Below are 22,981 nucleotides of genomic sequence, written 5' to 3'. Positions count from 1 at the left end.
GAGGAGGGGAAGCTGGCCCCGAGGAGCCCTCCAGGCCGGTCACTGGCGCTGTGAGCCTCCACGGAGAGCAGTGGGCACAGGGCAGACAGGGGCCACCCAGGGACCACCCAGGGACAGCAGGTGTCCTTGCAGCTTCTCCTGGGCTCTGTACTAGGCATGGGGGTCCTCCGAAGGGAGTGGACTCCAGGCAAGGGGTGGTGTGGCCTCAGAGGGAGTCCCTCACTGAGACTAGAAGATAGGCAGGTAGGCTGGGTGGGGATGGGCAAGACTTTATTGGAGGAAGTGATTGGGGATGGGTGGGAACCTCATCTACTCCCCCAGAGAGGCCTGGACAGGCTCCCTGGATCTCAAGAATATGGCCAGGCAAAAGGGTGAGCCGGTAAGAGGGGGTGGAGAGCATGGGGTACTTGGGGGCAAATCCGGGGCTGGGAGAGGGGCGGGGGACTGGGCGAAGGGCCGCGGCTGAGCAGAAGAGCTGGATTGAAGGCTGGTAGGGCACCTTAGGCGCGTGGCCCGGGAAGCAGGGGCAGGCGGCCCAGCGCCGAGTGGCAGACGGTACCGTAGGCCTGTGAGTAGCCCCCGAGCGCAGCCCTTGCAGCACCCTGGGCTCCCTGCGAGGCCGAGGCGCTGAACATCCTCCGGCCCGGCCGAGGCTCGGGCCGGGCATCCGCGGGAAGCCCGCGAGGGACCTGCACAGTCAAGGGGTCGCATAAGGGGCGGGACCAGAGGGAGGAGAGGGCACTGCCCCGGGCGAACCCAGCGGCCGAGGGGGCGGGAAGGACGGCAAGGGAGCGGAGGGCCGGGGATCCGGGCGAGCTCACCCGTCGCGCGCCGGTTGCCCTCACCCCACGGCCTGGATTCCAGTCGCTCCGGATTAGGGCCTGGATGGCCACCTGGGCGGCGGCCTGCGAGGCCAGGGAGGACGCCGCCCCCTTCCCGCTGGGCTTCACCTGGGAAGAGGCGTGTCACGGGGTCACTGCAGGGGCCCTCGGAAAGGAGCGAGAGAGACCTTCCCGGGCCGACCTACCCACGAGGGTGCCGAGGGGGCCTCCGCCGTCGCCCCAGGGGGCCTCTCCCCTCTCCCCAGACCTCCTGGGGGCGGAGGCTGGAGCACGGGGGCCGAGTTCCGCCGCGGAAGGTTCTTGGCTCCGCAGGCAATGTCTGTGGGGTCCGAAGATCAAGCCTCAGGGTTAGTCCGGCGCAGCGGACGCTTGGTGGCTCCACCCAGAAGGGGCAGGGGCCGTGCTCCGTGGGGGGCGGCCGTCCGAGATCACACACCGTGCGCGGACTGGGGACCCGGGCTGCTCTGAGGTCTGCGTCCAGGGTTCTGCGTGGGCGAGCCCGGGGGCAGCTGAGGGACGGCTCTGGGGTTGAGTAGGTGCGCCTGGGGTCGGGGGGCACTGGGCTCTGTCCCCGCGGGTGTGCCCCCCAGGCCCTTCTCTCTGGGGATGCGGCTGTTGCCCCTGCGCTCCAGGATCATCTGCGGGAAGGGAGGGGCGCTCAGAGGTGCACGGCGCGGGTGTAGAGGGCTCTGGGGGTCGCTGAGGCAGGGGAAGGCCTCGAGGTGAGCGTGGATGGGGGACGGTGGTGGTCGCGGCCAGAGCACCTGATAGACGCGGCTGCGATACTCGGGGGCTGAGAGCTGAACTCCTTCGAGCACCGGGAGCTGCACAGCCGAATCCAGTGTCCACTCACGAGCCGGGCAGTGGAACCTGCGGGGAGCCAGCGAGGCGGGTGTGGGAGAAGCGAGACTCACGCTGCCGTCAGGCGGGCCTCTCGGGCCTCTCCGAACGAGCCCAGATCCGCCACCCAACACCCAGCCCCAGCCAGGGAGGAGCTGGTCGGGATGCCGCCCTCTCCCCCGCCCTACCTCTGCACGTAGGGGTGCTGCAGTGCCTGGGCTGCGCTAAGCCGCTTCTCCGGGGCAAATACCAGGAGTCCCCTGAGGAGATCCAAGGCCTCCGGGGGTGTGTCTGGCGGCAGGAGGGTGTCCAGCGTCTGCCGTGGCCTGCGGGTGCCCGCGTGTTGTCCCCTCTCCAGGTTGGCGCCCCTCCCCACATCCGTATCCGTGGCAGCTCTGCTTCCGACCCTGATCCTCCGCCCAGCACCATTTAACTGTCCCAGTGCATCTTCCCCTCCCCATGCAACACCCTCAGGCAGCCTGGGAGGGCGGCGAGACCCCTCCCTGCCTTGCCCTACGGTCCCTTCCTCTGCGTGCCCTGCTCCGTTCCTGTGGGCCTCCCCATGCCTCAGGCCATGCTGGGTGACGCTGGGGATTCCTCATTTTTAGCGTAACCAAACTGCTGGGTTGGGGACTGCCATGGGAAGACCAGGGCCCAGATCTGGGCTGACAGACTGGCCAGCAAGTTGACCAGAAGTGTGCCAGAGCCAAGCTCCTAAGCAGCCCCACTCACCGGGACCCCAGGCAGGGCAGGATAGAGGCACTGTAGCTTGAGCCAAGAGCCAGGAGGTCTGCAGGTGGGTGGACAGGAGGTGTGTGATGGGGAGGGCCTGGTCCAGCTGGGCAGCCCAGGGAGGTCTGGGGCCAGTTGTCTCCTCCTGCGCTGTGGAGTGCCTGTCTCTCTGCAGGGCTTGGGCTGCCTGGCGGGACCCCGAGCCTGAATACCTGGATTCATGCTGTGTCTCTGCAGGGCTTGGGCTGCCTGGCGGGACCGGAGCTTGAATACCTGGATTCATGTTGTGCACGCACCTACGTGCTCCTGCACGCGTGCCTGCCCTCGCACACTCGTGCTCCCACTCCTGCACACGCACTCCAGTCTGGGCATTCCCACCTCCATGGAAGAGCTCCCCCACTTCCACCTGGGGAAGACAATAGGGCTCCCCCCACCGGATCCTCCCCCCCACTCCCTCCCCCAAGTAAGAGGAAGGACTCCCTAGACTACCTACCCCCACGCCTCTTCCCCCGACCTCTGCTGCCCCACTCCCAGCACAGCTGCCGGACCTGCTCCCACCAGCCTCCGCTCTTGTCCTGACCCAGCTGGACCCTTCATGGGCACTGCTTGGCCCTCGAGGACGCCTAGCTTCTCCCTGGGCCTAGCATGCATGGGGCCTGCCCTTTCTTGTCTTCTGAGGCTCTGGACCCTTCCCGTCCCCCTCGTCCCCAGCCTCCTCCCCACCAGTCCTGGCTGGTACCGTGCTGTCCCCCCGCAGCTGTGTGTGCTGACCCTCAGACTCCCTGATGCCCAGCAGGCCCCTGCACACACTCACCCTCCTTGGATGGTGGTGGGATGGTCTCCAGGATCAGCTCCAGCTGGTGCAGTGTGGATGTGCCAGGGAACAGGGGCCTCCCCCGAAGCATCTCCCCCAGGATGCAGCCCAGACTCCACATGTCCACCCCAGGGGTGTACCTGGGGCAGGAAGGGGTGGAGGCATGGGGGGACCCTGGAGGCAGAGGTGGAGGGAGGAGGGGAGACATTCAAGGGGGCGGGGTCTGGAGTGCTGGGAGGGGGCCAGTGAGGACGCATGTCGGGGGCACAAGAAGGCTGGGCAAGAGGATATGGGGGTGCTGCAGGGGAAGGTGAAGGTAGGATTGCAGAGGTTGGGGGGGGGGGAAACGATGCTCTTACCAGCTTGAGGACAGCAGCACCTCGGGAGCCCGGTACCAGCGTGTGGCCACGTAATCTGTCAGGGCCTGGCCCTCAGACCCCTCAGGGAGGCCGCTGAGGGAGCGGGCAAGACCAAAGTCACAGAGCTTCACCAAGCAGCTGGAGTCCAGGAGAATGTTGGAAGGCTGCAGGAGAGGAGGTGGACTGAGGGCTGTCAGGGGTGGGTGCACACAGTGTGGGGACAGGGCCCACGAATGGAGAACTGGTGGCACCTTCTGGTCCCGGTGGATGACGCGTCCTGAGTGGATGAACTTGGTGGCCCGTAGGAGCTGGTAGATGATGTAGCGCTTGTGGATGTCCTTCAGCAGCCTGCCCTTACAGATGACAGCGTTCAGGTCGGTGTCTAGGGGAGCATGTGGGTCAGCCTGGGGGCCCAGGGAGAGTGCACAGGTCTGTCCCACTTTGGACCTCTCCTGTGGCCACAGTCCCCAGGTCCCACTGGCCACCCTCGAAGCCCTGTCCCTGACCCTGTCCTGGGCACACACACTTCCAGTGGTTCTGGCAAGCTTCTCAGGCCCGCTTGTTGCCTTTGTTGGTACAGCAATAAAAGTCTGTGGGATTACTTTTAATACTTTATTTCCTATTGCCTTGTTTTATAACACGGGTAGAAAAAGGAAAATACAGCTGCAAACAGTGGAGAAAGCAGGAGCCTTGTGGAGGGGGGCTCAACGTGGTCACTGACAGGCCCAAGTGCTGACGCACACCAGCTGTTTGTCCTTGCCCACCGAGGAACTGCCCTAGCTGAGGGCTGGCCGCTATGGTGACCCGAGCAGCAAGGGGGGCGTACAAAGGGAGGCAGGCCACTGGAGGGTCCTGCACCAGGACTGAGCAAGGCCTCACTCACCCATAGACTCAAACACCAGGTAAATGTCCCTGTCATTCTCCGCCCGGATCACATCCAGGAGGCGGATGATGTTGGGATGGTCCCCAAGTTCCTAAGGAGAAAGCCAGGGGCTGTGTGCTTTGAGAGGCGAGGGTCTGGGCTTCTCCCCTTGTTTGGAGAAACTGCACCTGGGGAGGTGGTCAGATGGCCCTGGCCACTCACCTGGAGCAGCATGATTTCCCGGAACGTTCTCTGGAATGAGACAGAAACGTGAGTGTGGGTATGGAGGAAGAAGGAAGCTCACTTCTTAAAAGGATCTATAGGGATTGATGCTCGTCACCCACACCCACTGGACCATAGGGTCACAGAGCAACTGGTGCTCTGAGCAATGACAGAAACCTGCTGTGAACAGGCTTCAAAATAACACCGGAGCTAGCTACTAGGCAGCAGGGAGTTACCCCACACCCCTGCCCTTGTCCTTCTCACACCTCTTCTCCACTCACTTACCTGGGCATCTGTCTTATCTCTAAAGGCATCAAAGATTTTCTTGACGGCCACGACCTCGCCAGTCCTCCTATCCACTGCCTTCCACACGATGCCATAGGCCTGTGAGAAGGCTGGTTGGCTTGTGGGGCACAGGGCCAGACTCCTGCCCAGCCCTCCCCTGCCCACCAGACTGCTCCTCCTCCCCGCTCTGGCTCCTGGGAGGGAATGAGGGTGTGGTAAGGGGCTGTGGCTCTGGGTGAGGTCCCTGCAGCTGCAGGCTGCTCAGCTTGCTGCCCAGGAGGGTGATGTGAAGCAAGGCCCCAGGAGGAGATAAGGTCACAGATGGGAGATTCTGGGTGGGAGATGAAGCCTGTTCTGGGCACCTCTCCCCTCTTTCCCATCCTCCCTCCAGCCTATTAGCAAATCCTATTGGCTCCACATTCAGAGTTCATCAGAATCCCACCACTTGCTACCATCTCTGCTGCCGTGCCTGGTCTGAGCCTCGTGCCTCTCCCACATCTCCTGTCTGGATCACTACACTAACCTTTTAGCTGGTCTCCCTAGCCCACACCACTATCCATCCTCTACAGAACAGGCAGGGTGAGTCTTGTGGCACCAAAGTCTGCTATCACCCTCTGTGTCATGCCCAGTAGAAGCTCTTGCGGTTTCCCAAAGCCACAGGTGATCAGAGCCCTCCCCCTAGCCACTCCTATCCAGTTCACACCAACTCTGCTGTTTCCCCACAGCCAGCAGGTCCTTGCCTCAGGGCCTTTGCACTTGCTGTCTGCACTGTTTGGAACATTCTTTCCTTCCTTCTTCCCCCATTACACACCCACACAGTCACACACCTTCACATACACTCTTATACACAATCCCACATGCTCTCGCACACAAATACAAATGCACATTTGCTCACACAAGGCTCTGGCTCTCAATCCATGACCATTTACCCACTCAGGCCCTTCCTGGGCCAGGCGTGGGATCCACCCATCGCCCTCAGCGACTGGAGTGGGCGGGCCCGGCCTCCTTAGAGTGTCCTATGGGCACCAGAAGAGGCAGCTGGGAGCAGGGGACGCTGGGCAGCGGGGCACTGGGGAGGGGGTTTGTCCAGGGTCCCACCGGCCTGAGACCCCTGGGCTCCCTTGGAGTAGGGCACTGTTAGAGCCCTGTTACAGGAAACTGAGGCCCGACGGGCTCGGTGTCTTGCCCAAGGCCACCCTCCAGTCCGTGGAGGAAACTGGTCGCGAGCCCAGGACCCCGGGCAGCGTCGGAGAGAACAGACCTCCCACTGGACCTGCCCCCGCCCTGCAGGTGGCCGGGCTCACCCCCTTCCCCAGCCGCCGCTTGAGCAGGTATCGCTGGGCTACGTGGTGGTCCACCTCCGCGGCGCACATGCTGGCGGGTGGGTGCCGGCAGGCCTCTAAACGCCGGCGGGGCTGGAACTGTTGAGCCCGGTTGCCTTGGAGACTGGGCCCCCTCCCTTGCGCCTGCGCGGCGCAGGTGTGGGGCGGGGTGTGCGGCCCAAGCCCCTCCCACCGCCTCGCCCCCGGGAGCGCCCCGCCCACCCGGCCCCCGGCAGCGCCCACGCAGCGCCCCGGGTCTCCGAAGCCAGGCTGCAGGCGCGCGCGTGCGTGCGCGCGGTGCCCTTTCCACCGCCTCCCAGCTCCGCCGACGTGGTGCGGGCGGCTAGGGCGGGGCTCGCAGACCGCCCCCCCGCCCCCCGCAACTACCGAGCGGTCTGGGGCGGGGGCCGCGCCGTCCCCTGCGGGGGGGAGCGCCAGGGCTGGAGGGCGCTGAGGGTTAGGGTTAGGGCCAGGGAGAGCTGGGGGCGGCTCTCAGGGCGGGGGCGTCCCGCCAGCACCGCAGCCCAGGCCGGAGGTGGCGAGCTCGCACACACTCGGTGGGAGTGTAGAATGCCGCACCCTCTTCGCAAAACAGCTTTGGCAGTTGCTCCAACATAAATTTACCACGACCCAGGCACTCTTCTGCTGGGTCATGGTAACTTCAGAGAGTTACTCCAGAGAAATGAAAACAGGTCCACACACAGAATCATACATGAATGTTCACAGCAGCTTTGTTTCTGGGAGCCCCAAACTGGAAACGACTCAAATGTTGCTGCAACGTTTGACGCAGAGGAATGGATAAACAAAACGTGGCCCAGGCGTCCAACGGCACGTGGCTCAGCAAAAAAGGAAAGAAACTACAGGAACACACCACGTGGATGGATCTCAAAATCTTTATGCTGGCTAAATAAGTCAGACCCCCCTCAAAAGAGTTCACTGTATGAACCCATTTATACAAAACTGCAGAAAGTGCCATCTACAGTTCAGGGATGGCCCCCTGGGGGAACCAGAGGGAGAGAGCCATTGGAACTTTCAGAGGTAATAGAATGTTCAGTTGTGGTGAAGCTTTCAAGGGTGTACACTTACGTCTAGGTTGTTTAAATCGTACACCGTAAATACATGGTCGCATCTCCATGTAAAGCTGGAGGCCGTGGAGAATAAGCAAGGGAGAGAAGCAAGGTGGGAGAGACTGGCCTTCTGGTCCCCAGAGAGTATCCAGGGCTGGACAATATGCCCTCCCCCAGTAAACAGCTGGAAAACTGGACAAAATATGCAAAATAACTTTCTATAAATTGGACAACAAGCAGTGCAGAACTGCGTTCTTGGGAAACCAGGAACAAACAACCTCTTGACTTCAGTACCAGCCCTGTGTCAGGGAGGAATGAGGGAAAACTTCCACCAGTCTGAGACAGGGAAACTCAAGGACTCCATAAAAATCTGCTTTTTTGCTCCATTTCCTGCTTGGATTCTTGCTAGGGCCTGCACCCCCACTTCACACAGGCCTCAGAATACAAGTAGTGCATGTCCTCCTTGTAAGGGACAAGGAGTTGGTGATTTCTCTAGAACAGAGAGCATCTAAGGAAGGACCAGGTGGGAATGACCAGACAAGTCATTACATGCATATTCCAGACCACCAGTGCTCAGCACCTCCCTGCCGAGGCCTCCTGGCTCCCAGGAACACCACCTGAGCTCTCATCTTGTTCTGACCAGTTCCTGGATGCCTGAGGGGACAAGTATACCAGACCACCATCCTTGATAAAAACCCCCTTCCCTAAAGACTAGACTCATGCTCCTTTCCTTCCTGAGTCTCCCAGATGCTCTGTCTGTATCTGCTGTCTATCTTCAATAATCTCTGCTCTCACTTCCTGCTGGCTCATGTTTGATTTCTATCCTCCATGAAGCCAGGGACCATCTTGGCTGGTCCCGCAGGACCCCCTGGGTCCTCAGACGCAGCCTGCTGGCATCGAGTCCATGGAAAGAACAACTTGGTGGTGGGGTGGGGGTGGGGGGCAGAGGCCTGGTGGTGTTGCTGAACAATTTCCAGATTTCACTTTGGCAGGGAGGTCACTAAATGCCAAGCAGCCACCAAAGCATTCAGAAGAGACCCCAGACATGCCACATCTCAATAAAATGACTAAGCTAGCTCTAGACTAAAGCCTATTCCACACCCATCGTGTGTGTGGAGAACAAGCCTTAAAAGGAACAAGATGCTACAAACATAGCCTAACTGCAGGCCAAAACCTTCAACATTCTTTAAAGGGAAACACCAACAAAACAACACTCAATAACATAAAATTCAGAATACCCAGCATCCAGAATGTAATAAAAAGTTACTAGATTTCGGGTGCCTGGGTGGCTCAGTAGGTTAAGCTTCCAACTCTTGATTTCAGCCTAGGTCTTGATCTCAGGGTTGTGAGTTCAAGCTCTGTATTGGGCTCCACACTGGGTGTGGAGCCTAAAAAAGTGACTAGATTTACCCAGTTAAAAATATGGGCAAAGAATTTGAATAGACATAGCTCCAAAGAAGATATGCAAATGGTCAACAGCACATGAAGAGATGCACAACATCATTAATCATCAGGGAAATGCAATCAAAGATACATGAGACACTCTGAGGCGAACGGATCAGGTGGAGGCAGGCAGTGTGGGCAAAGACAGAACAAAGGAGATAGAAGGGTACTGACCACACCACAAGGGAGCAGCGGGCAGGACAGCAAGGAGAGAGACTGCCGGGAGGCGGGTGGGAGAGTGGGGGGGGTGGGCTGTATTTATTGGAGGGGAGTGAGAAGATATAGAAACATATGGAATTTTCCCTTTTTGGTATCTGTGCCTGGTTGTCAGTGGCCCATTGGTCAGCAAGGGCCTATGGCTGTTTTGAGGTAGGTCGCCTAATGAGCCTGTTTGCACTCAGCCTCGTGGTCGTGGCGGGCCCGGTTACCTCACGCAGGTTTCCAGTGCTCAAGCCTGTGGCCTCAACACAGCCTCTCCAGATACCACTCCACACTCACGAGGATGACTGCAGTAATAATAACAACAGCAACCACCACCACCAAGTCTTCACAAGGATGGAGAGAAACTGGACCTCTCACTGACTGCTGGTGGGCATGTAAAATGGTGCAGCTGCTGCAGAAAATAGTTGGCAGTTCCTCAAAAAGTTAAACATAGAATTAGCATACAATCGAGCAATTTCACTTCTGGTATGTACCCAAAAGAACAGAAAACAGGTATTCAAACAAATACTTGCATACAAGCGTTCTTAACATTCACAAAAGCCAAAAAGTGGAAACAACCCAAATGTCCACCAACTGATGCATGGATAAACAAAATGGGGTCTATCCATACAGTAGAATATAATTCAGCCACAAAAAGGAATGAAGTGCATGCTACATATTACAACATGGTGAGCCTCAGAGACACTGTGCTAGGCAAAAGAGGTCATATACAAAAGATCACATACACGGGGCGCCTGGGTGGCTCAGTCATTAAGCGTCTGCCTTCGGCTCAGGTCATGATCCCAGCGTCCTGGGATCGAGCCCTGAATTGGGCTCCCTGCTCCGCGGGAAGCCTGCTTCTCCCTCTCCCGTCCCCCTGCTTGCGTTCCCTCTCTCGCTGTCTCTCTGTCAAATAAATAAATAAAATCTTTAAAAAAAAAAAGATCACATACACGATTCCACTTATATGAAACATTCATAATAGGTAAGTCCACAGAGACAGAGAGCAGACTGGCAGCTTCCAGGAGTTGAGAGAAGGGGGTAGGTAGTGACTGCTTAATGGAAACAGGGTTCCCTTTAGGGTGATGCAAATGTTTTGTCACTTGATAGAGATAGTGGTTACGTAACATTGTGAATGTACCAAATGCCACTAAGGGGTATACTTTAATGTAGTTAATTTTATGTGAATTTCACCTCAATAAAAAAGTTACAAGGCTTGTGAGGAAGCAGGAACACATGACCCATACCCAGGAAACAAATCAGTTGATAGAACTATACCCATAAATGACAAAGATGATGGATCTAGCAATGACTTTAAGAAACAGCTGTTATAAGTATGCTCATGGATTTAAAGAAAAACATGAATATTGACGAGAAGTTACAAAAAAAATAACCCAGTGGTATTTCTAGAGTTGAAAAATAAATTATTTGAAGTTAAAACTCATTGGATGGACTTAACATCAGAAGAGATGTCAATGAACTTGAAAATACAGCAATAGGACTATCCAAATTGAAACAGGAAAAAAAAAAACAAAATTAAATTAAAGAACCTATGAGACAGTATCAACAAAAGAGAGTGATACAGAAAGTATATTTGAGAGAGTAATGGCTGAAATTTTTGCAAATTTGAAGGAAAGTTAATACACTCATAAATCCAGGAATTTAAATGAAACCTAAGTAGGAAAAACACAAAGGAAGTCAGAATGAGCACATAACAACTAAACTGCTGAAAAAGTGATAAAAAAATACTAAAACTATCCAAAAAAACCTTACAAACAGAGGAACAAAAATAACTATAACCACAGAATTCTTGTCAGAAAACAATTTCAAGCCAGAGGACAAAGCAAGGACATCATTAATGTGCTAAAAACAAAAAATACACAAATCAAAACAAAAACACTGCCAATCTAGAGTTTTTTACTCAGAGAAAATATCCTTCCAAAAACACAATACTTCAGACAAACAAAAGCTGAGAGTAGGTAACACCTATAGACCTGAACTACAAAAAATATATTTTTTAAAGATTTTACTTACTTGTCAGAGAGAGAGAGAGAGAGGCAGGCAGAGGGAGAAGCAGGTCCCCCGCGGAGCAGGGAGCCCGATGCGGGGCTCGATCCCAGGACCCCGGGATCATGACCTGAGCTGAAGGCAGACACTTAACGACTGAGCCACCCAGGTATCCCTGAACTACAAAAATATTAATGAAAGTTTACTTGGATGAAGAAAAATGATTCCGGATGAAAATCTGGGTTGAAATAAAAAAATAAAGAATCCTGGAAATGGGATACAGTGGCTAAATATAAAACACATTTTTCTCATCTGGTAAATTTCACTGACAGTTGACTGCCCTAGCTAGACCTGGTAGCTCAATGATATGATCAAAAGTCTATCTCAGATCTAATCACAACCATAATGAGATACCACCTCATGCCCATTAGGATGGCAAGAAAACTCCAAAAACAAACAAAAAAACAAACTAAACCAAACAAAAACAGGAAAATAAAAAGTGGAAAAATTGGAACCCTTGGACTCTTTTAGTGGGATTGTAAAATGGTGTAGCCAATATGGAAAACAGTATGATGGTTCCTAAAAAAATTAAAATTAGAATCACCATATGATTCAGCAATCCCACTTCTTGGTATAGATCAAAAAAGAATTGAAAGCAGGATCTCAAAGAGATATTCGCACATCTCTTGTTCATAGCATTATTCACAATAACCAAGAGGTAGAGATAACCCAAATGCCCACTGGTGGGTGGATGGATAAACAAAATGTGGTATATACATACAATGGAATATTATTCATCCTCAAAAAGGAAGGAAATCTTGTTATGTGCTACAACATGGATGAACATGAACATTATGCTGAGTGAAATAAACCAATCACAAAAAGACACATACTGTGTGCTTCTTGTATGGATATCTAAAAAAGTCAAATTCATAGAAACGGAAAGTAGAATAGTGATTAACAGGGGCTGTGGGGAAGGGAGAATGGGGAGTTATTGTTTAATGTGTACCAAGTTTCAGATTGCAAGATAAAAAATTTCAGGAGATTGGTGAATATGTGACTATACTTAACAATGTAAATATAGGGGCGCCTGGGTGGCTCAGTCGTTAAGTGTCTGTCTTTGGCTCAGGTCATGATCCCAGGGTCCTGGGATTGATCCCCGCATCGGGCTCCCTGCTCAGCAGGAAGCCTGTTTCTCCCTCTCCCACTCCCCCTGATTGTGTTCCCTCTCTCGCTGTGTCTCCTTCTGTCAAATAAATAAATAAAATCTTTTTAAAAATGTAAATATATTTAACACTACTGAACTATACATGTAAAATAGTTGAGGTGATAACTTTTATGTTGTTTTTTATCACAATTAAAAATAATTTTTAAAAAGATAGTTGACTGTTTAAAGTAGATATAATAACAATACACTGTGAGGTCTATAACCTCTAAGTAAAAATAAAATGTATTATGCCAATGTGCAAAGGAAGAAAACGGAAATATACTATTATAAGGTTCTTATATTACATGTGAAGAATAACAATATTATTTAAAGATAGATACAATAAAAGTAAAGTAAAAATAAATAAAATAAAAACAAAGAGACATAGCTAATAAGCCCACAATCTAGATAAAATGAAATAATTTTTAATAAGCTCATAGTCTAGATAAAATGAAATATTAAAAATTACTCAGTTGGGGCGCCTCGGTGGCTCAGTCGTTAAGTGTCTGCCTTCGGCTCAGGTCATGATCCCAGGGTCCTGGGATTGATCCCCACATCGGGCTCCCTGCTCTGCGGGGAAGCCTGCTTCTCCCTCTCCCACTCCCCCTGCTTGTGTTCCCTCTTTCGCAGCGTCTCTCTCTGTTAAATAAATAAATAAAATCTTTAAATAAATAAATAAATAAAATATTACTCAGTTAATCAGAAAGGCAGAAAAAAAAAGGAATAAGAAACAGATGAGACAGATAGAAAACAAACAGTGAGATGGTACACTTAAACCCAACCATATCGATAATTACATTAAATGTCAATGGTCTCCTTACTCCAATTAAAAGGCAGCAATTATACAACCTTATTTTTTAAAAATGAAAATCCAAGAATATGCTATCTATAAAACATGCACCTTAATTATAAAGACATAGATAAGTTAAAGTTAAACAAATGATGCTGTGGTCTGAATACTGCCCCCCCCCAACATTTGTATGTTGAAACATAAACTTCTATTGTGATATTATTAGGAAGTAGGGCTTTTAGGAGGTACTCGGGTCATGGGAATAAAGCCCCATGCTGGAATTAATGATCTTATAAAAGAGGCACCAGAGAAATACCTAACCCCTTCTACCACGTGAGAACACAGAGAGGAGCTGGCTATGAACCACAAAGAGGGCCTTCACTAGATTGCAACCATTCTGGCCCCTTGATCTTGGACTTTTTTTTTTTTTTTTTTTAATAAACTCTACCCCGCAACGTGGAGCTCAAACCCATGACCCCAAGATCAAGAGTTGCATGCTCCATTTACTTAGCCAGCCAGGCAACCTGATCTTAGACTTCTCAGCCTCCAGAGCCATGAGAAATAAATTTCTGTTGTTTATAAGACACCCAGTCTGTGGTATTTTGTTATAGCAGCCTGAATAGACTAAGACAAATGGGTAAAGATATGCAAATAGTTATCACAAGAAAGCTTTAGTGGCTATGTTAATACTGGACAAAGTAGACTTCAGGACATGGAATATTATCAAGGAGAAAGGGGGACACTTCATTATGATACAAGTGTCAAGTCATCAAGCAGATACTATAATCCTGAGAATGTATGCACCTAATAACAAATTCTCAAAATACATAAAGTAAAACCTGAGAGAACTGAAAGAAATAATCAAATCAGTTGAAGAATTTACACTCCTTTTCCAATAATTAGTAGAGCAAGCAAGCAGAAAATACAGATGTAGTAGACCTGAGCAGCACTGTTGTCCTGCCTGACCTAATTGACATTTATAGAACAATCCCCCGCCACCAACAGAAGACACACTCTTTTCAAATGTGTATGAAAGTCGCCAAGATAATGGGGTGCCTGGGTGGCTCAAATGGCTGGGCATCTGCCTTTGGCTCAGGTCATGATCTCGGGTCCTGGGATCGAGCTCCATGTTGGGCTCCCAGCTCAGTGGGGAGTTGGCTTCTCCTTCTCCCTCTGCCTCTCCCCCTGCCTGTGCTCTCTCTCAAATGAATAAATAAAATCTTTAAAAAAAGAAAGTCACCAAGATAAACCATATTCTAAGTACCATAAAACAAAGATCAACAAATTTTAAAGGACTGAAATAACACAAAGTATGTTCTCGGATCCCACAGAATTGAATTCGAATTAAATATTAGAAAGATATTTGGAAAATATCCCCAAAGATTTGGAGATTAAGCAACACATATAAATAAACAGTGGGTCAAAGAAGAAATTACAAGGGAAATTAGAAACAATTTTGAGCTGGAAGGTAATGAAAACATGATGTGGGAATGTGCAGGGTGCAGCCAAAGCAGTGCTTAGAGAGAAAATTATAGTTGTAAATGCTTATATTAGAAAAGACAAGATTTCAGGGGCACCTGGGTGGCTCAGTCATTGGGCGTCTGCCTTTGGCTCGGATCGTGGTCCCGGGGTCCTGGGATTGAGCCCCGCATCGGGCTCCCTGCTCCGCAGGAAGCCTGCTTCTCCCTCTCCCACTCCCCTGCTCGTGTTCCCTCTCTAGCTGTGTCTCTTTCTGTCAAATGAATAAAAAAAATCTTAAAAAAAAAAAAAGATTTCAGTTTTCACCTTAAAATGCTAGAGAAAGAAGACAAAATTAAACCCACAGTAGGTAGAAAGAATGAAGTAAAGACAAGAGTAAGAATCATCGAAATGGAAAGTGTATACACAGGAGAAAAAAACAATACAATTAAAAGTTGACTCTTGGGAGTGCCCGGGTGGCTCAGTTGGTTAAGCATCTGACTTAGGCTCAGGTCATGATCTCAGGGTCCTACGATCATGTGGATCGTAGCCCCTGTCGGGCTCCTTGATCATGATCATTGGAGAGTCTGTTTCTTCCTCTCCCTCTGACCCTCCCCCTGCTCATGCTCTCCCTCTCAAATAAATAAAATATTTAAAAAAAATAAATTTAAAAAAATTTAAGAATGAAAAGCTGATCCTTTGAATAAATAAAGTCTAAGTAGACTGATTAAAACTCAGAGAGAAATTATCAATGTCAGGAATGAAAGACAGTACAATCATACAGATTCTTCAAACATTAAAAAGATAACAAGAGTGTATTATGAACAACCTCACATCAATCAATTTGATAACCTAGCTGAAATGGCACATCTACTGAATGAGTGGGAGCATTCCCCAAATATATTCGAGAATAAATATAAATACAGATTGAAAAGCAATACGCCCACTAGGAGAAAGAGGAGAGGAGAAAGCCCGTGGATGGAGACGGAGGGAGGGCTGGTAGCTAGTTGGCCAGGCTGCAGGAAATGAGACTTGGACCCACTGATGGGCCAGGAAAGGGGCAGCAGGATCCTTAGCGAGCTCTGTCGGCAAGAGCCTCTTCCCGGGAGAGTGTGGAGCAGCCCGTGCAGCTGCTGAGGATGGCAGGCGGCTAGAGCACCTATGGGACTGTGGGCAGGCTAGCCCCTCTTTCTCGTGCCTTCCCTCACGAACGCCAAGCTAGAGGAGGTCTTGGCCCCGCCACTCTGCCACTGAGAATGTAGCCCATAAGCAAAATTGTACCAATATCAGTGAACTGCAGCAAAAAAGAAATCTGCAAAGTGGACTTCATTACATTTAATTATCAAGTCAATTTTTCAATGGGCATTTGATTCATCCATTAGTTGTTTTGTTTTTTTTTTTAAAGATTTTATTTATTTATTTGAGACAGAGAGAATGAGAGACAGAGAGCATGAGAGGGAGGAGGGTCAGAGGGAGAAGCAGACTCCCCGCCGAGCAGGGAGCCCGATGCGGGACTCGATCCCGGGACTCCAGGATCATGACCTGAGCCGAAGGCAGTCGCTTAACCAACTGAGCCACCCAGGCGCCCCCATTAGTTGTTTTTAAAGCTGCTATTCTGTGTTTCCTCTTGGGGCCGTATGTCTGTGCAGTCCAACTGTACCCTGTCCAATAGCCAACAATAAATTTTGTTGCATGCAGCTGTAACCCCCAGCTTTGTTTTGAGCACATTATCAACTGGGGCATTTATTACGCATTAGCTAAAAAGTGAACTGTGTATTTAATTTTTAGCTGATACATGGCAGTTTAGGGAGGCCTTGTCCAGAAGACCCACAGCCAGCAGGCAGGGAGGGGGCGGCAGAGCAAATACCCGGGTTGAAACAATATGGTCAGAACCTCCTGCTTCATCCATCACCGGCCTCCTTGTAACTCAGGAGACCAAATTCACAGGGTCCCCACCTCCCAGACTGCAGACTGTCACAGTCCTTGTGCATGGGCCCCGCCCCATCCTGCGGGTCACAGTCCAGATGTGTGGCCCCCGCCCCCACCCTCAGTGTCTGCGTCCCCACTGCCCAGCCCTGTCTCCAGCAGAGCCCCTCCACCCTTCGGAATGGACCTGGTACACTCCTCCAGCACCTGGGTCTCTAAAGCCGTGCTTTCCTCTCTCCTGCTCCCGACATGGGCTGTGGACTCAGGTACTCCTCCTCACTCCAGGAAGGCACGCTGGGGGAGTAGATGTGGTCATGTCTGAGATCATGAGGGTGCTGGAGGAGGTGTGCCCCTGGCTGGGCTCCCCCTCATAGCTGTCTCTCAGGGGCATCTCTGAGCCAGCCTGCAGAGGTGGGCGTGGGCATCGCCCTCGGGACCTGCGGGGGGCTCTGGACACTGGGCATCCTTCTGTTTGTCTTTCTCTTCCTCACAAACAGAGGTAGGTGAGCACCCCTGGAGAGGGCGGCATGCAGGCTGACCTGGGCCACACCCCAAGCCTGAGCCTTCCTGGCTTGACCCCCTCCAGGGAGGAGTAGGGAGCCAAGCCCACAGGCCCTAGGCTCCAGCAAGGTCTGCCCCGAAGCTGCGACCCTGCTGACCCAGAGCAGGCCAGAGCCTTGGGTCACCACCGCAGCATCACCGTGGAGCCCCACCTGGCCTTCGTGTGTTCCATGCACACACCCAGGGGCGCCCGCTGGCTCTGCCTGCCTTTGCTCCTAAGAAGCCATGGCAGGGCTCAGGGCCCTCACTGCACCATGTGTCCGGGAGGGCAGAGCGCTTCCTGCAGGGGCAGCCGTGGCTGTGGGAGCTGATGCACATCGTGGCCTGGACCTGGGCATTCCACCTGGGGCTGACCGTGAACCTGGTGTGGGTCTGGCACAGGTTCCAAGGTACCGGGCTGTGAAGGGGAGGCCCTTGAGGAAGGGTCCTGGCCGGCCTGCCCAACCTAGAGCCAGCGCCCTGGTCTGGGGATGTGGGCTGGGGGCGGGGTGGCGAGGGGGGAGGTCTGCAGGCAGTACCCAAACTAGGATATAGGCAAGGGGACAGATTTGGGTCCGACCCAGGGCCCAGAGAACAGCCAGGCCTGGGCCCTCCAGGGCTTGACCCCAGCCAGAGGACACACTGGATAGACAGACTCTCCTGGACTTTGCTCACGTTCCTGCCCTTTGTCCCCTTGGCCGTGGTGATCACCATCAGCGCTGTCCTTCTAATCAAGGGACGAGGTACTAGGCCGGGGCATCCCTACCACCAGACTCCCCAGGGTCCCTGCCTCTGCCTACTGCTCAGTAACTGGCTGAGATCAGGTCTTTGGTATCCCCTGAACCCACCAATTCTCCAGGTCTGGTTGGCCTTAGCAGGGAGAAGGGTCGTGGGCACTAGCCATGTGCTGGTCTCAGGCTGCTGTGGGGTGGGGCTCCATAAAGGAGGCTGGGTCACAGTGCAGAGATGGGCAAAGACTTGCCAAGAGGTAGTCTGCACTGTGGGACGAGCCCACCAATGTCCAAGTCACAGCCCTAGTGCTTCCAGGGGTCCTTGGACAAGTCACCCTGTGTCTCGGTTTCTCCATCTGTGAAATGGGAGCAGAGGCCGCTGGAAGTGCTCACCTCAGGGTCAAGCATAGCCCAGTCCCACTGGCTACTCCTGAGGGAGGGGGCTCACCCCAAGTCTCAGGAGCTGAGTAGGGAAGGCATGCAAGACAGGGGTCAGAGTGGGCCCTTGAGAAGCCTGACTAGGGGGTGGGGGATGTGGGGGGATGTGTGGTGGGTACTGAGTAGCCTGAGGAGTAGTATGAGCAGCTACCCAAGAACCTGCCTTGGGGGTCCATGGCAAGCCCCCAGCAGAGAGCTGGGAGAGTACCTGACCACACAGGAGTGGGGGAGGGGGCAGCCTTGGCAGAAGCTGAGCAGACTGCTCACCTCCTTCCTCCTAGTGTCTTTCCAGTTCAGAGTTCCCGCCAGGAGGTGAGTGACCCCTCACCCCAAACCCTCCTCAGTCTGAATCTGGAGGGACAGAGACCACCACCCTATCCACAGTGGGAGGGGGGCAGGAACCCCAAGTGTGGGGAGAAATGTCTTAGGTAAGGCCTGGCTTTGAATCTGAGCCCTCGGACGTTAGTCCTGTCTCTGTGGGCAGCTGTGGTACCTGGGGGACAAGAGAGACACCCCTTCCCCAATACATGAAAGGCCCCTGGGAGTGCATGTCAGCTGACCCCAAGGCCAGGCACTCTCCTCTTCCCCGGGAGAGGGGCTGCTCCTGGAATCACCCTTGCGCTCCCAGGCCTGCGCTAGGAAGCAGGGAAAACAGGGTCCCCGCCTTCCCCTAATCCGCACCAGTCTGTGGCGAAGCCCAGCACACTGAGGCCACGACTCGAGTGGGAGGCAGAAGCGCAGGGGGAGTGGATGGCGCGGGTGGGGAGGGGCCGGGAAGGAGCCGAGCCAGGGCTGCGCGGGGCTCGAAGGTGGTGAAGGCGGGACCCAGGCTGGGGACCCGTGGGGCTGGGGTGCAGTCTGGCCACCCCCAGGCTGCACGAGGGCTGGGCGCGGGGCGGGGGCTTCCCACGCAGCTCTCCGACCCATTCCGCCGAGACTGCAGAACTGGGAAGAAAACTGGAGGCAGAGGAGAACAAAGCGCTCGCCAGACCTCTCCTGGGAGGAGGCATCTGTGAGCCGTAAAGCGAAGACGAAGCACCGAGAAATCCCGGAGGCCCATACAACTTAAAAACCTCTGCCGGCTGAGTCCCTCACCTCGCACCAGAAATTAAAAGGCGGAGCCAACCAGATCCCCCGCCCCCCTGCGATGGCCGCCTGCGGCGCTGGAGCCCGGGAGGGGCAGGGGCGGCCTGGGAGGGGCCCTCCGCCTCTGGCAAACGGGGACAGTGGCCCCTGCCAGGTCTTGAGGGTGGCCAGGTGGAGAGCACAGCGGTCTGTCCCGGAAGCAGAGAGCCCCCGGTTGGAAAGGCCCTGGAGAGAAGCAGCAAATATTCTCACTGGGCTCTGTGAAGCCCCCAGTACAGCGTCGCACGTGATGTTCCCAGACCCTACTTGGTCTTCTCACAAGTTTCTGTAAGAAGTTAGGCACCTGGGCGCCTGGGTGGCTCAGTTGGTTAAGCGACTGCCTTCGGCTCAGGTCACGATCCTGGAGTCCCTGGATCGAGTCCCGCATCGGGCTCCCTGCTCGGCGGGGAGTCTGCTTCTCCCTCTGACCCTCCCCCCTCTCATGCTCTCTCTATCTCATTCTCTCAAATAAAAAAAAAAAAAGAAGTTAGGCACCAATTTCAGATTAAAAACAAAAACCATATAGGGGCACCTGGCTGGCTCAGTCAGTTAAGCTTCCCGCTCTTCATCTCAGCTCAGGTCTTGATCTCAGGGTCGTGAGTTCAGGCCCCACACTGGGCTCCACGCTGGGTGAGGAGCCTCCTCAAAAAAGCAGAAGACAAAAAACATCATTTAAGGCCGACATTCAGATGCTGTTTAAGTTTATGAACCAACATTTCTTCAAATTTTAACACCAAATGGAGATTCTCCATTGTCTTGAGTGTGTGTCATTTTATTCTTACTTGTAAATTTGAAGAGGCTCTGCCCCATGTTCCATGCAGCCGCAGCCAGCTAGAGCAAGTCCAGAGAGACGAGTGACCTACCACAGCTCTGGAACCAGCCTCCTAAGGTGGTTTCCCACAAAAGTCTTCCTACAGATGTGGGTTTCCTTAGAGCATGCGCCTCACAGACTCACCAGTGGACAATTCTCAGATCTGTCCACACTAGGGCAAACGTGGACAGACCTTGACAGAAGATGAACTATATGATGACAGGACCAAAACAGGTGCAGATTTAAGTTGCAGGTCCAAGGGGATGGAGAGGCACCTCCTTCGGGGGGCAACTAACAGAGTGGGAGGCCAGGCCTGCTAGGTGATGTTAGCACTGCTCACATCCTAGCCGAGACTGAATTAAATGAAGGGTTTATGGCGTTGCTTTCCACAATGTCACAGCAAAAAGGGCAACAGCAAAACCCCGGGTGGATCCCTTCCTCTCCGGCCATCCCGGCCAGCTAGGAAGGGAAGCTGACCAAGGGCTGGTCAGTGGGATGAGTTGAAGAGGTGCGCACGTGTGGGCTTAGGAACCCCACAGAGGAAATTCCAAAGACAGAAACAGTGGACAACCGATGGCATCCGAATGGACACCATCTTCCCAGTAACCCTAACTCCCTCGGGGGGGCCCCCAGAAGGAGTGTCAAGCATCACGAAGCGCTTCGAGGAAAACCAGGATCCCCAGAGAGCTGAAAAGTTTCACAACACGGGGGCGGGGCTTGCTCACGGCCAGGAACTTGGGGGACCCTCTCCCCACATGGGGGAGACGACGCGGTGCGGGGGGAGAGTCCACTCGGGGACAGACGGCGAAGGGCCCAAGTCTGGCACGTGGAGCGTAGGGGCTGCTCTGACCGCCGCTGGCTCTGTCAGATTCGGGAGCAGCGTCCTCCTCCGGAAGCCCAAATCCTGCCGGTCCGGGTCGGCCCTCTGCAGGGCGCACACGCAGACCGTCACGCACCGACTGCGGGGCGAGGGACTGGAGGGAAATGCCGGGAGGGGAGTCGGCCGTTGCCGGGACGACGGGGTGGCAGTGGGGGAGGGCGCCTGAGTTCTGTCTCCACGGAGACCGCGCAGGCTGAACGCCAACGTTACTAAAGGTGGGCACACCCCGACGGACGGTCAAGGTCCGGAAAGAGCCCAAGAGTAAAGGTTGGAGACGATACCCTGACCCCTGCCTGACCCGCACACCCCTGATTCTGCCTCCCCCAACCTCTTGGCCCGGGGACGCGTCCCACCCCGCTAGAATATTCGGGCCGGGGGAAGGGAAGGGCTAGGCTGGAGGAGCGGGCTGGGGGCAGTGCCTTCGCGCGTGGCGGCGCCCGAGGCCCCAGCCCATGGCGCCCCAGAAGAAGCGCGGGCCCAGCGCGGGGCGCCGGCCGGGCGCGGCGGGAGACGGCGCCGAGCCGCCGCTGTCGGAGCGCGGGCAGTACCTGCAGCGCGAGTATAAGCTGCTCTCGGAGCAGCTGGACGCCTGCGAGGCGCGCGTGGACCGGGTGCTGCAGGAGAACGCCTTCCTGGACCGCGAGGCGGTGCGCTTGCGCGAGGAGAACCGGCTCTACGCCAGCTACGTGAGCGCGCGCGCGCAGCGCTGCGCCCAAGCCATCGTCCGACTGGACGAGCAGAACCGCGTGGACCTGACGCAGATCCACTGGCAGCGGGCCGAGCTGGCCTGGCTGTACCGCGGGCGCGAGGACGGAGTGCGCACGCAGCTGCTGGAGATGGAGGCGCGCGCGGCGCGGATGGCGCGGCAGGTGCAGGAGCTGCAGCCCTACAAGGCTAGTGAGCGCGTGCTCGGCGGGCGGGGTGGGGGCGCGCCGCGCCCCGGCGCTCACCCGCGCCCCCGCCGCAGGAGCTGCAGCTGGAGCAATTGGCCCGGATCCGGGCGCTGGAGCGCGAGCTGCTGCACATGCGCGTGGAGCACACGCAGCTGCTGCGCCGCGTGAAAAGGCGCTTCCTGGAGGACAAGGCGGCCTTCGAGCGCGAGGCGCGTCAGCGTGTGCAGTCCCTGGCGCGACGCGCGGAGCGGGAGGCGGCGCGCGCGCTCATCGTGCACACGCAGGCCATCAAGGCTGACAACGGGCGCCTGCGGCAGGAGCTCCTGCGGCTCCTTCGCTGGGCTCAGCTGCTGCATGACACGCGGCGCCAGCTGCTGGAGCAGCGTGAACAGCTGCGGCGCGAGCACGAGGACACGCGGGATCTGGCGCGTGTGCATGGCTGGCTGCGCCGGGGCCCCGACGGCCCGCCGCTGTGGCAGCAGCCGCCGCCGCCGCCCGCCCCACGTCTCGGGTCCTTCGCCCCCTCCACAGCCCCGTCGCGCGCGGGCTCCGGGTCATTGCTCCCATCGCATGTGGGCTCCAGGATCCCATCACAGGCCCCTCCGAAGGCGGGTTCACGGGTTCCATCCCAGCACTTATCGCCCGCGGGCTCCCGGGTCGCGTCCTTGATACCGTCCCAACCGGGCTCCCGGGTTCCGTCCTTGACCCCGTCCCGCCTGGGCTCCCGGGCTCGGTCCTTGATCCCGCCCCACCGGGACTCTCGGGCCCAGTCCTTGACCCCGTCGCGCCCGGGCTCCCAGGTCTCTTCGCGGTTCTCATTACCCGGGGCCTCACAGAACACCACTCCCTCTGCTAAGTCTGTCCTGGGATCAAGCTCTTCCCGTCCCCCAGTCGAAGGAGAGAGTGAACACTGACGCTGCAGCGAAAGCCGCCTCGAGGAGAGCCGGAATCGACGGAGTGGGGGGCGGGGGCGCGTGGAGGTGAGGGCCCGTGGTGTTCAGGTATTTGGTAAATGCGGTGTTAATAAAGGTGTGACCGGCCCACCTGGCTCTGGCATGGCCCGCTTTCCTGTTCCAGCATTCCTGGAGGTACAGGGACCACTCATTCTGGCTTCGTCTCCAAACTGCAAAGTAGCCTGATGCGCCCCTCGCCCTGTGTGTCCTTCTGCCCCAGCTGCTCCCCAAGG

The 22,981-nt window shown here is 54.9% G+C and overlaps 2 protein-coding genes across 3 annotated transcripts; one reads left to right on the top strand and one right to left on the bottom strand.

Moving 5' to 3' along the window:
- Positions 1-291: 291 nt before the first annotated feature.
- On the bottom strand, positions 292-19,771 carry MAPK15 (mitogen-activated protein kinase 15). 2 transcript variants are annotated; one of them, XM_044914696.1, is made up of 14 exons: positions 6,261-6,447; positions 4,957-5,055; positions 4,672-4,701; positions 4,471-4,561; positions 3,839-3,969; positions 3,588-3,751; positions 3,229-3,368; positions 2,415-2,472; positions 1,871-2,008; positions 1,607-1,712; positions 1,279-1,480; positions 1,028-1,161; positions 822-950; positions 292-689 (listed from the first exon to the last, which is right to left on the bottom strand). In XM_044914696.1, exons 1-14 carry the CDS (start codon positions 6,327-6,329, stop codon positions 501-503), a joined length of 1,680 nt encoding a protein of 559 aa, XP_044770631.1. In that variant the 5' UTR covers positions 6,330-6,447; the 3' UTR covers positions 292-500. The 2 variants fall into 2 exon arrangements, with proteins under 2 accessions (XP_044770631.1, XP_044770632.1); XM_044914697.1 differs by lacking the exons at positions 4,471-4,561; positions 4,957-5,055; positions 6,261-6,447 and adding an exon at positions 19,744-19,771 and having other exon boundaries at positions 3,588-3,991.
- Positions 19,772-21,354: 1,583 nt separating this feature from the next.
- Positions 21,355-22,774, top strand: CCDC166 (coiled-coil domain containing 166). Its single transcript, XM_044914698.1, has 2 exons — positions 21,355-21,795; positions 21,870-22,774. Exons 1-2 carry the CDS (start codon positions 21,355-21,357, stop codon positions 22,707-22,709), a joined length of 1,281 nt encoding a protein of 426 aa, XP_044770633.1. The 3' UTR covers positions 22,710-22,774.
- The last annotated feature ends 207 nt before the right edge of the window (positions 22,775-22,981 follow it).

Source organism: Neomonachus schauinslandi, chromosome 4, assembly GCF_002201575.2.
Source record: "Neomonachus schauinslandi chromosome 4, ASM220157v2, whole genome shotgun sequence".
Classification (NCBI taxonomy): domain Eukaryota; kingdom Metazoa; phylum Chordata; class Mammalia; order Carnivora; family Phocidae; genus Neomonachus; species Neomonachus schauinslandi.
This window is presented reverse-complemented; position numbering and strand designations above follow the sequence as displayed.

What these genes read in the sequence shown, in the direction of transcription:
- MAPK15 (XM_044914696.1), bottom strand. Translation starts at nt 6,329, where the DNA reads ATGTGCGCCGCGGAGGTGGACCACCACGTAGCCCAGCGATACCTGCTC. An exon ending in CAGCACCCCTACGTGCAGAG is followed by an intron (nt 1,713 to 1,870) that starts GTAGGGCGGGGG and finishes GGCTCCCCGCAG; the next exon opens with GTTCCACTGCCCGGCTCGTG. An exon ending in GGGCAACCGGCGCGCGACGG is followed by an intron (nt 690 to 821) that starts GTGAGCTCGCCC and finishes TTGACTGTGCAG; the next exon opens with GTCCCTCGCGGGCTTCCCGC.
- CCDC166 (XM_044914698.1), top strand. Translation starts at nt 21,355, where the DNA reads ATGGCGCCCCAGAAGAAGCGCGGGCCCAGCGCGGGGCGCCGGCCGGGC. An exon ending in AGGAGCTGCAGCCCTACAAG is followed by an intron (nt 21,796 to 21,869) that starts GCTAGTGAGCGC and finishes CCCCCGCCGCAG; the next exon opens with GAGCTGCAGCTGGAGCAATT.